General features: G+C 41.4%; 1 protein-coding gene across 1 annotated transcript in view; it reads left to right on the forward strand.

Annotated features, from left to right (window-relative positions):
- The first annotated feature begins 7,070 nt into the window (after positions 1–7,070).
- Positions 7,071–12,984, forward strand: part of pid1 (phosphotyrosine interaction domain containing 1) — a 42,503-nt gene continuing 36,589 nt past the window's right edge. Inside the window, exon 1 of the mRNA XM_084064489.1 lies at positions 7,071–7,230. Coding sequence (XP_083920615.1) covers positions 7,201–7,230 — 30 coding nt within the window. The 5' untranslated portion in view covers positions 7,071–7,200. The remainder of the gene's footprint in view (positions 7,231–12,984) is intronic.

Raw genomic sequence — 12,984 nt, forward strand, 5'->3', positions numbered from 1 at the left:
GACTAGAGAACACAACATGCCCTCCTGGTGTCCCATTATTTTCTCAATATCACTATGTGTATTTATCAATAATATTCAGTAAAGAGACACATGCATTCCAAATTGTGATGGCTAATTAATGTAAATGATTATGAAAGTGTAAAGCACTTTTTTGTTTGCAAACTAGCCTTGATTAGGGATCAATAACATATCTATCTACAGTGTAAGACTGTAGATAATAATGTTGTCTCTCAACATGTGACAAACCTCTTCCTCTCTATACCGTGGATGCAGTGTTGGGGAAGCTACTTTGAAAGCGTAGCTTGTAAAGCTACAAGTAGTTCACTATGGCAGTAGCTTGATCAAGCTACAAAGAAAAAGTAGCTCAGCTACTTTCCTTCCCCCAGCGTTAAATTGAGAATGTACATGTGGTGTATATGAAACATTTTTTGTAGGATAATATGATATCCTACAAAAAAGTCACTTTTGCAGAAATATGCCTCTCAACTGAGTTTTATTTAAAAAAAGGTTGACATTTTCTTTAGTAAACATCTGTGTTCCTAAAGCAGGGGTCATCAATCCCTGGGCTTGTGATTGACATTTTACTCAAACTATATTTTTGCCAAGGACATACAGAATGAGTGGACAACTAGAAAAAGTGCTCCTCGGAGCACAAGTCTCCGCCAGGTAAGGTAGATTATTGTGGCCTCCTGGTGGCGCTATAATAGGCCAATGTGAAAAGGGTGCCATTTCTTCTTAGGCCTTGCAATCGGACAATCGGACACTGCATTCATGATTTGAGGCATTTTGTTCCAAAAATGTGGTTTGCTAAATTAGACCTGCTGGTGGCGCTATAACAGGCCAATGTGAAAAGGGTGGCATTTCTTCCTCGGCCTAGTGGGACTGTGCGCGCAAAATTTCACGGAAATCGCACACTGCGTTCATGATTTGAGGAATTTTGTTCAAAAGGGACCTATCCTGCAAACTTTGGAAGCCAATGTTAGCCAAGTAGGATGGAATATGAAATATCGGACACATCCATCTTGATCACATGACTATAGAGATACTGTGTACCGATTTGCGTGATTTTTGGACAGAATCTGAAGGAGTAAGAGCAAAAAATGTGTATTATAAAACTCAGCCTCCTGGCGCTCTAAAAGGTATATGTGAAAAATGCAGGGCAAAGGTTTTTCCTTGGCCTCTAGGGAGTGTGCGTGCAAAGTTTCACACAGATCGGTGCAGTTATAGCTAAAAACGTGAATCGGTCTGTTATAGCGCCACCATGGGGCTGATGTGAACGTTTTCTTTTTTTCTTTTTTAAGATTTTTTTTTTTGGCTTTTTATACCTTTATTTAGAGAGGGACAGGGAAAGTAGGCTGACAGGAAATGGGGGTAGAGATGGGGGGTGACATGCAGCAAAGGTCATCGGGAACGGGAGTCGAACCCGCGACACGCTGTCAGGCTGGCATTGCAGCCTAGGGTGCCTGGACCGTCACGCTACGGCCCAGGCCCAGGCCGTGAACGTTTTCAAGTGGCATTTCTTCCTGGGCCAAGTGGGAATCTCTGTGGAAAATTTCACGGAAATCGCACACTGCGTTCATGATTTGAGGAATTTTGTTCAAAAGGGACCTATCCTGCAAACTTTGGAAGCCAATGTTAGCCAAGTAGGATGGAATATGAAATATCGGACACATCCATCTTGATCACATGACTATAGAGATACTGTGTACCGATTTGCGTGATTTTTGGACAGAATCTGAAGGAGTAAGAGCAAAAAATGTGTATTATAAAACTCAGCCTCCTGGCGCTCTAAAAGGTATATGTGAAAAATGCAGGGCAAAGGTTTTTCCTTGGCCTCTAGGGAGTGTGCGTGCAAAGTTTCACACAGATCGGTGCAGTTATAGCTAAAAACGTGAATCGGTCTGTTATAGCGCCACCATGGGGCTGATGTGAACGTTTTCTTTTTTTCTTTTTTAAGATTTTTTTTTTTGGCTTTTTATACCTTTATTTAGAGAGGGACAGGGAAAGTAGGCTGACAGGAAATGGGGGTAGAGATGGGGGGTGACATGCAGCAAAGGTCATCGGGAACGGGAGTCGAACCCGCGACACGCTGTCAGGCTGGCATTGCAGCCTAGGGTGCCTGGACCGTCACGCTACGGCCCAGGCCCAGGCCGTGAACGTTTTCAAGTGGCATTTCTTCCTGGGCCAAGTGGGAATCTCTGTGGAAAATTTCACGGAAATCGCACACTGCGTTCATGATTTGAGGAATTTTGTTCAAAAGGGACCTATCCTGCAAACTTTGGAAGCCAATGTTAGCCAAGTAGGATGGAATATGAAATATCGGACACATCCATCTTGATCACATGACTATAGAGATACTGTGTACCGATTTGCGTGATTTTTGGACAGAATCTGAAGGAGTAAGAGCAAAAAATGTGTATTATAAAACTCAGCCTCCTGGCGCTCTAAAAGGTATATGTGAAAAATGCAGGGCAAAGGTTTTTCCTTGGCCTCTAGGGAGTGTGCGTGCAAAGTTTCACACAGATCGTGCTGTTATAGCTAAAAACGTGAATCGGCCTGTTATAGCGCCACCATGGGGCTGATGTGAACGTTTTCAATTGGCATTTCTTCCTAGGCCAAGTGGGAATCTCAGTGGAAAATTTCACGGAAATCGCATGCTGCGTTCATGATTTGAGGCATTTTGTTCAAAATGAACCAATCCTGTAAACTTTGGAAGCCAATTTTAGCCAATCATGATGGAATATGGAAAATCAGACAGATACTGTGTACCGATTTGCGTGGTTTTTGGACAGAATCTGTAGGAGTAATAGCAAAAAATGTGTTTTGCAAAAGTCTGCCTCATGATGGCGCTATGACAGGCTGATCTGAAAAATGTGGGGCAGAGGTTCTGCTGTGGCATCCAGGGAGTGTGTGTGCAGTTTCACAGCGACCGGGCCAACGGTGGCGGAGATTAGCTGGTCACAGACAGAAGGACGGACACACACACACGCACGCACGCACGCACGCACGCACGCACGCACGCACGCACGCACGCACACACACACACACACACACACACACACACACACACACACACACACACATGGACGGACGGACGGACAGGGGGCAAAACATACTCTCTCGCCATGTCTTCGGCCTGGCGGAGACAATAATGTTACCATAAATAAAATACTAATGCATACTAGTCCAGTAGACACGATGGAGAACACATGCTGTGTTTTTAGAGAGGGAGAGTGGTTAGTCTTCATCCCTTTGAACTTTATTTTATTTTAATAAGATAGTAAGTATAGGAAAGCTGAGAGGGAAGGCGTAGATGGAGCAATTTGTAACCCATTTTCAAAAATTGCTTTAAAAGTCAAGTGTATTATTGTTATTTCCATGGCCATCTCTGCTCTTTTGTCTACTTTCTACTTCACCTTCTTCACTTTCTAAATCTAAGTAATGGCTTTGAAAGTTTCAAAGCATAAAGACAATCAGAGACGAGACAGAAGAATTGTCATATTGACATCCTCCACCGGTCATTACTCATAAGCTTAAAAAACTCGGGCTCAGACAGAGCTAGCTTTACTGAGCACAGTCAGGGTTCAATTTGTATTTTTAAGAGGAGGGGGGTCCTTAACCCAGTGATTCCGCTGGTGGGGCGTGAGGATAGTGTAAGTGGGCCCCAAAATAATTGGCAAAACACTAAGATTTCATTGAGATTATAACATGAATGTTAAGGAAAAGAATGTAAAAAATATGTCAACATATATATTTCCACTATACAATATGAATGAACAGAGGGGGATATCAAAAGCAGATGATTCGATTCCCCCCATGCATCCCCCCAGCAAATAGAACCCTGAGCACAGTGCTCTGCTATTGAGAAATACCAGACAGAACATCTGATTGCCGGGATTGACCAAATCAGAATCGAGCATTCTAATAAAAAGTGGTAGGCTACTTCAAAGCTCTTCTGAGAGAAAGAAAAATCCCAAAGGCTTAAATATAGTTACAAGAGATGTGCTTTACTATTCAAGAAACTCAGAATGAACACAATCTTTGTCGACTAAAACTAAACTTAACAATGAATGTATTAATCATGCAGTGGTAGAAAAAGTACTCAAATTGTTTACTTAAGCAAAAGTATCAATAGTGCAATGTAGAAATACTCTGTAACAAGTAAAAGTCCGGAATTGAAAATGTACTTGAGTAAAAGTAAAAACATATTGGCATCAAAATGTACTTAAAGTACCAAATGTAAAAGGACTAGTTTGCAGAATGTCCTTTCTAAAATGTGTAAAAGGCTTTTGAAAATAGCAGATCTACAAGTTCACATCTACAAGCTCTACAGCTCTACAAGCCATACGACACATTGCGAGCTTGTAGATCGGCTATTTTCAAATAGCCAAAGTCTACATGGGGCTGAAGTGGTTAATGTATGTTTTGTAATAATAATCAAAATCTACAAAGTAACTAGTAACTAAAGTTTTCATATAGTGGAGTAAAAGTATAATATTTGCCTCTGAGATGTAGTGGAGTAGAAGTAAAAGTACTGACAATTGGAAATACTCCAGTAAAGTAAAAATACCTCAACATTGTACTTAGTACAGTACTTGAGTACATGTACTTAGTTACTTTACACCACTGAATCAATGTGAGGCGGCAGTGCTAGAGTTTTCAGAGTTCCCTACAGCTGATTCAAGTTCAAGTTCAAGTTCAGGTTTATTTGTCATATGTATAGATACAGAGTATAAATACAATGAAAATTATTTTGCTCAGAGCTTTCTCAGTCTTAAATACATAGGACATAGACAACATCTATAGTGCAAAGACATCTATAGTGCACAAAGAACACAAGGAAAGAAGTGCAAATTAATGACCATACAGTGCAAAACAGTTCACGGTCAGCTGTAAACGAGAGCTGCTCTGAGCGTGTCGCCATAGTACGGCGCCATCGTGGAATTGTTCGTGTTTGTGATGAAACATAAACAACATTATCCCAAATCTGGACCTCCGTTGCACTATGTTTTGGGGAAAATGCGTTTTGCAGATCTGTGTCTCCATCTAAGTTTGTATACTAGTGTTCAACAACATCTGTTTCTTTCCAATGGCCCGTTGAAATGTCACATCCACCACCAGACAGAACTGTCAGTCGTGGGAAAAGCCATATATGGAGTGTTAGTCCTGTGAATGGCCTCGGTGACCTCAGGCATAATCCAGATGTTCCCCAAGTAAACATGTCTAAATACAGACTGGAGCTGTGGAGTCATGTCACTCACCACACCTACACATGCAAACATTCACAGAGAGGTAAAAATGTTCTCTCTCTCTCTCTCTCTCTCTCTCTCTCTCTCTCTCACACACACACACACACACACACACACACACACACACACACACACACACACACACACACACACACACACACACACACACACACACACACACACACACACACACACACACACACACACACACACACACACACACACACACACACACACACACATACAGAGTGGCAAAATTGCCTCCAACTCACCCTTGCTAATGGTGAGTTGAAGTGTTTCACCTCTGACCTCCATGCGGGAGGGTCAGGCTGGTCTGGTTTGTCTTTTACAGGGCTCCCTGGACACTAATCTCCCATAGTTCATCTTCCTCTCACCTCAACATCCAACATGTTGATAGATATTCGTAGACTTAGAGAAAGTTCTTGGAGGTGTTTTAATGAAATGGTGTTCTTATAAGAATCAAGAACGAGTACACCATTCAAAGTAGTCTCGCGTTACCAGACTGTTGCCTCCCACAATTTTCAAATGTTTCCGGCATACAGTCTGGGACTCGGAAGCTCTGATCATGATTGGAACACAAACCGGATGTGGAGCCTCCTCTCCATTTCCGTTTTGTCTTTACAGTCGCGCAAATTTATCCTAATATAAATACAAATCATCTAGTATACAGTATACATAGCTTGCTGCTTAGCAGAAATGGAAATTAAAAAGTAAAGTGTAAAGATATTTTAAAAGATATTTTCATGAACGGAGCTTGTCTGGTTCCTGAACATTCTCACATCATGCCTCCAAAAGTGCTTAAGAATTTCGGCCATATCAAGTGCCAGTTTCCTCTCTCGGATTTGGGGAGTTGTAGTTCCAGACTCTATATGGCATTCAGAGATTGTGGAATAGTTGTCTGGCTACACGAGACTAATTCAAAGTAACCTAGGGTGACTGAATATATAACATGGCGGCCACGTCTATTGAAGTTCAATGGAGAAGTGGTGCTCTGTTCTATTTGGTTCCTCAAGGGGGTCTCCGGCAAAATGTACAGCATCACGGGGGGGTTCCAGGGGGTCCCCGGCAAAATGTACAGCATCAGAATCATTTTAACCACTTTATCCATATTTTATACATTGGCTACTCAAATATAGCTGATCTACAAGCTCACATGAACTACACAATGTATTGGGCCTATATGTGAAACCATTTGTCTCAACTGCAAAGTCATACCACCAGGCCAGACCTTTAGTAAAGCCAGGCGGATAAAATGATACAACATGTGTTTTGAGAAGATTAAAAAGATTAGAAATTGTGGGTCTTTTGTGTTAAATGTGGAGTTTTTGAAGCTTAAGTTAACCACTGATAGCTAATACCACACCATTATATAATCCATACACCCTCGCCCCCCCAGCATTATTGCATTGGCTGTCGTGTTGCCATGTCCGCTTATTATAAGAGACTTTGGGCTTCTTTTTCTGTTAAGTTGCTTGTAAATATTGGTAGTTGCGGGTTGCGTTTTTTTTTTGTGGCTTGTTTCTTATTTTGGGCATTCTTACTAAATGTTGTTTAAAATATTGGTTCTCAAACATTTTCTTGTCAAGGACCCACAAATTAATTTATTTGTCTTCTCAAATATCCGACGCTTCTTTTAGGCTTGTTTTCATAGACCTGGTTGCTTATTCCTCTCGCAATATTTGGCAACACTGATTGCTACCGCCTCTCACAGGTCAGTTTAGTAACTACAGGCAGGCGGAGCAACGTATTCTTGTAGGAACCACTGGAATCCTCTGTCCTTCTATTCAGCCTGGATTCATTGCAGGAGGAGAGAGAGAGGGAGAAAGAGAGAGAGTGAGAGAAAGAGAGACAGAGGCGAGCAGATGTGAACTGGACTACAAAGAAGAGAACAACGCTGTAGTTAAGACGGAAAACCATTGATTATTCTAATATGTGGCAACCCGCGTCAGAGCGATTGCAGGTAGGAGGCCGTGTGTTCCTTCCATAGACTGTAAGCTTTCTTCCCAATAAAAGCAGCAGTGTATAAACGGCAGTGGTTGCCATGTCGGCTTATTATAAGCGACTTTGGGCTTATTTTCCTGTAAAGTCGCTTGTAAAAATTGGTTAGTTGCGGGTTGCGTTTTTTTTGGGGTTGGATTCTAACGTGTAGTTGCTTGCTTCACAATTTTTAAATTATTTTTGTAAACTGGTGGTTCCCAAATATTTTCATAAATATGTTCTTTTTTTTTTTTAATAGCCGGTGCATATAGGTTTAAAGTGCTCATGTGGCCTCTAGTTGCTTCTTTTGGGATTGTTTTCCTAGACATGGTTGCTTATTTCTCTCACAGAATCTGGCAACATTGTGAATAAACGGTTCAACACTGTTTTCAGCTGTTGAAACCTACCATTTTCCTGCAGATCAACAAAGCATTGCACTTTAATCCTTTGAAATGCCATGAATTGACTGTCCTTTTGCATTGAACAGTGTTGCCAATTGAAGCCCATTATTACCCAGGTAATAGTACGTTGGTGTTACGTTTTTAACACGATTTTAAAGGTGTTACGCAAGCCTGATACGATGTATCATCATTGTATTATTATCCTCCACTGAATGAATGCCCCCCTGTGCTGTTTTGCCTGATTGGCCCTAAATTAGGGGTCTTCAACGTTTTCCAGGCCAAGGACCCCCTTAGCTGAGAGAGATGAAGCAGGGGACCCCCCCACTACACATTGGATTCATGTTAAATGTGTGGTTTCAGACATTTAACCACTTAAACTGTCAATACTTAGTAAACTTGACCTTCCACTCTGTACTTGGTCTGCTCTTTTTTCCCTCGACACCAAACTTCGTTGCCAAAAATAGCCGATCTACAAGCTCACAACCTTGTAGCTCATCAAGGCTAGATCTGCTATTTTTGGCCAAAGTTCTCCTCAGAATATAAGGATGTTAGGGTTCAAATGGTTAATGTAAAAAAAAAAAAAATCCTATCACACAGATTTGGTGGACCCCCTGTAGTATCTCTGAGGACCCCCCCCCCAGGGGTCCCGGACCCCCTGTTGAAGACCCTGGGCCCTGGCTTAAATTAAAGGTAGACCTCATAGAAGTCTGTAATTCTGTCTAGATGTTGGTTTAACAGGCCTGGTTCATCTGCTCCACCATTCATACTCATTTTACCCTAAATGAGTGTGAATGGGTCCCTATATCTATCTACTGTAGGCAACGTTGCCATGTCTGCTTATCATAACCGACTTTGGGCTATTTTTTTTTAAAGTTGATTGTAAATATTGGTAAGTTGCGGGTTGTTGTTTTTTGGGCTTGTTTCTAAAGTGTAGTTGTTTATTTGGGCTTGTTTCCTAAATGTTGTTTAAACCAGTGGCTCTCAAACATATTCAAGTCAAGGACCCCCAAATTAATAATAATATGTATTTGTCTGCGGATGCCATCTGAAAATATTTGGTGCCATATATACCCAATACCCCCATACAAGATTTGTGTGTTTCAAAAAACATTCCATTTTCCCCCCAAGATTTCTTTGAAAATAGAAGATCTACAAGCTCACTGTGAGCTTGTAGATCGACTATTTTCAAGATGAATTAAATAAAGTGTGACCCAGTCGCTTCTTTTGGGCTTGTTTTCATAGACCTGGTTGCTTGTTTCTCTCGCAAAATCTGCCAACACTGACTGTATAGGCTTCCTGTAGCCTGTAGTTTTTGGTTTGCAGAATAGAGCGAAATCGTGGATTTCCCTCCGAAGAGAAATCAGCAGAAAAAGCACGTCAACGCCAGTCACCAACCTGGCTTCTCCTCTGACCTGTTTGGAAAAAAAACATGGTTAATGACACGTAGTTTTGATCTCCAGGGGCGATGGATGGGGCAACAAGCCATGCTGCACGATAGCCTGGCTTTATGTCTCCCTCCTCAGCCCTAATGCTCTCCAGATGTTGGCCTATGGAGCACTGTTGCCAGATTTTGTGAGAGAAACAAGCAGCCAGGTCTATGAAAACAAGCCCAAAAGAAGCTACTTGGCTACGGCTATTTGAAAATAGCCGATATATAAGCTTACAACGCATCGCAATGCAATGTTCCTGGCAGTGGCACAACATATTTTCAGATGGGGGGGGTCTGTGGACAAATACATAATAATATGGGGGTCCTTGCCATGAAAATGGTTAAAAGAACCACAACATTAGAAAACAAGCCCAAATACGCAACTACACTTTAAAAACAAACCCCAAAAAACTGCAACCCGCAAATACCAATATTTTCAAGCAACTTTACAGAAAAACAAGCCCAAAGTTGCTTATAATAAGCCGACATGGCAGCACTGCCTATGGAGTGCTTGCCAGATGAATTTGCACAATATCCCCCGCTCGCAGCGCCTGCCCAGGCGTCAAGAAGATGGAATCACATAGTAAACTTCAGGAGAGCAGCGACCGTTTCAAGTGATTCTATCGAGGCTTACATTTTTTTTTACTTACTTTGACTAAACACAGCGTGAAATAGGGTAACATGAATTGTTGTAATTACTTCCAATTGGAGTAAAATCCCGGACCAACTCGTTCACTCATTTGTGTGAAATGGAAACTTACTTGACATCTGTGCACGTCCACATAATGTTTTCCAAGGTATAGCCTACCTAAGAGGGACTTGAACTGTAAGGTGTGTGTGTGTGTGTGTGTGTGTGTGTGTGTGTGTGTGTGTGTGTGTGTGTGTGTGTGTGTGCGCGCGCGCGCCCGCGCTTGCAAGCACACACTGTACAGTATGTATGGATAGCTCTGTGTTGAAGGACTTTACTTTGCTTTGAGTCTTGGCTGCCTCAGGCCTTGAAGGAATTTTCCTCAGGTTTCTCAGTTGACTTCAGACATCCTCCTGCATATCTCTAGTAGTAAACTATATGGTCAGTTGGTGACAGGTCCAATGCCCTGGTTGTGGTTTCCCAAAGGCATTGTACCACTAGGAGACACTGAGACAGTGGTATAGGCAGTGGGCGGGGGGGGGGGGGAGTGAAAGAAGACTCAATTTTCCACGCAGCGCACACTCCGCACAGCCCCCCCCCCACCCCTGCTGACGAAACGGTCCGGTCCGGGGGGCACCAAAACGGGTCGTAGCACCTGGCACCACAAACGGTTAATCCGGCCCTGGGTATAGGCATTGCAGATTATAAGTACCCCAGTCTACTTCTGAAGTCACCGTAAGGGTTTTACTAAGTTTCTCTGGCAGGTAAAGCAACAATGTGTCAGTGGCAGTTTCACCAGTTAAACGTCTGCTGTAAACATGCAGATTCACTGGACCTAGGTTTGTACAGTACATCAGTGCTGACCTGTGTCCGTGTGAACTGACCAGCTGTCACACCTTATAGGTTGTAATTGTGCTAATAAAACCCATTGCTGAAGGTAATTATGTATTTCAGAGATGTAGAAGAGCCACATTATCAAAGAGCTTTTTGTCAAGGTGTTAGGTGGGTGATACTGTATTAGTAGTAGGCTATATGTCCTTGGAATAAACTCATTTGTAAATTGAGATACATTAGTGTTCCCTTTTGAAGTCTCTCCATGTGTCATTGTATAACACTGTGTTTTACATTTATTTTGTATATAGTCAGGTGGTAGTGGTGAGCGTGGGGTTTGTGGCTTGAGTTTAGGCAATGTGAGGACTATTGAGTACACAAGAACTGAAGGCGTCTTACTGTAATCCTTTACAGAACCACATAATGGCAGAATGCCAAATGAACCCAAAATTGGCAGTGTTTAATGGAGGGAAGTCTTTCACCATGATTCATGTCTGTTGTTCATATTATGTCAGGATTGTAATTGTAGATGGCTAGATGCATGGATTGGAAGCTCTTGCTGAGTGCAGAAGAGGCCTATTCAAATCAGCTGTGTTGAAGAGAACATTTGTTGAAAACAACAACAACATCTCCTAGAAAACCGTAGCACTGTAGGGTGTTAATCAAACTAATCGATTTATTTGATTATAAAAAAATATCCATAATCGATAACTTAATAAAATAATCAATTAAAATAACAGAATCCTATTTTGGGCATGTCAAAATTAAAGTAGTGAAAAAAGCTTATGTCCTATTTTCAATATTATTGCATGACACCATTGTGCAACAAAGTATAACCAAGTATAACACTTAAGTGGTTAATTGATTTGTTTATACAAAAAGATTGAAAATGTGTGTAGTGCCCAGGATCACTTAGCAAATTGGCACCGGGTGAAAAAAGGGTTACAAAGTCGAGGGATAAAAATTATAGAAAAAAAAGATTGAAAATGATTAAATCAAATAAGTAATAATAATCGCTAAGAAAATAATCGATATTTGCAGCCCTGCTGTAGTGCTACGTTGACAGTGGTACCGTAGTGATGACCAGACATTTCCCTGCTATGTAACCATGACGACGATCAGCTGTTCTCTCAGCCATTGGACAGACATTGTAATCCTCCTTCACCTCTCTGAAAGTATCGACACTTGTCGAGAGTTGAGGCTATACAAGACAGTGTAGCTACAGGCCACCACTTGTTCATTATGCTCTGTTCTGTTTTCTCTGACCTTGACATCTGTCCACATCTTTCCAACTCATGCTATGCTGTTGATATGGCAACGTTTAATGTCTGCCTGGCTGCGATTTCATCTAACGATGGACGGGTGAGAGGAGAGGTGGGCAGCTCAAGATAAGATAAGAGGGAGAAAGATGTGTTGAAGCTGCACTGTCTGCCCCCACTCCCCTAGTGATGGAAGATTCGTGAAAGATTTGTTCATAGCGGTCTACTCTTAAAAGTGAATCGATAGTAGGGACTTACTCTCTCAAAAGAGTTGCTTGCTTTGTTTGTTTGCAACTCTAACCATACTAGAGCCACACACAGGCGCTCTCAATTCACTAACAAAAAGAGCCATGAACAGGTTGGGGAAATGAGCTGGGATTGCATATGCTGTAGTAGGCAGGCAACCAGCAACACAGACAAACTGGCTCCTTTTGATTTGTGGGCTGAGTGAGTGAAGCGGTGACTCACAATTCCTCAGGACGGTTAGAATTAGAATTGAACCCTTTCAACCCGGCAGATGCAATTTGTGTCCAAAACTGCACCTCTTCAGTTCACTTAAATTTAATAAACTCAGCCAATACTAATGTTGCCTCAAATACATACTGTAGCCTGTTGCCACTTTTGGTTATTTCTTGGGGGTTAAATTTATTTTAACTTATTATAGTGGTTATAGTTAGGGATTTTGTTTGAGATTAGCCACAGTGTGGTTAAGGTTTGTGACACAAACCTTAACCACACTGTGCTTTGTGTTACACTAGGTTTAAGGTTAGTTTAATGTCAAACCGTTGATCATGCAATATCATATAAAACACTTACTTTATGTTAAACATATGTAGACGTATAACTGAATACTGAAAAAGATTTAAATGATTAAAATGATTTAAATAATTAAAATTTAAACCCTCAGCACTGAAAGCAGAGATCCACAGGTGCATAGCCAAATAAGTGCTGCTCAGTTGATATGACATTGTTCAAAGCTTTCCTTTACCTAGGATCAGTTTTCAATAAATAGTCTTTAGAATATTCAGAATTATTTATTTGGGTAGAGTCAATTATTTACATAGCTGTCAAATACTCCACATTCTTCCTGGTCTATGAGCAATATTCAAGAATTACTTCAATCAGTCAAACTTTTATTTCAGACTCTGTAAGCCACAGAGGTCCATAGGAGAAAAGAAAACAAATAACA

The sequence above is a fragment of the Gymnoscopelus microlampas genome (assembly GCF_963454915.1).
Source record: "Gymnoscopelus microlampas genome assembly, chromosome: 8".
Lineage (NCBI taxonomy): Eukaryota > Metazoa > Chordata > Actinopteri > Myctophiformes > Myctophidae > Gymnoscopelus > Gymnoscopelus microlampas.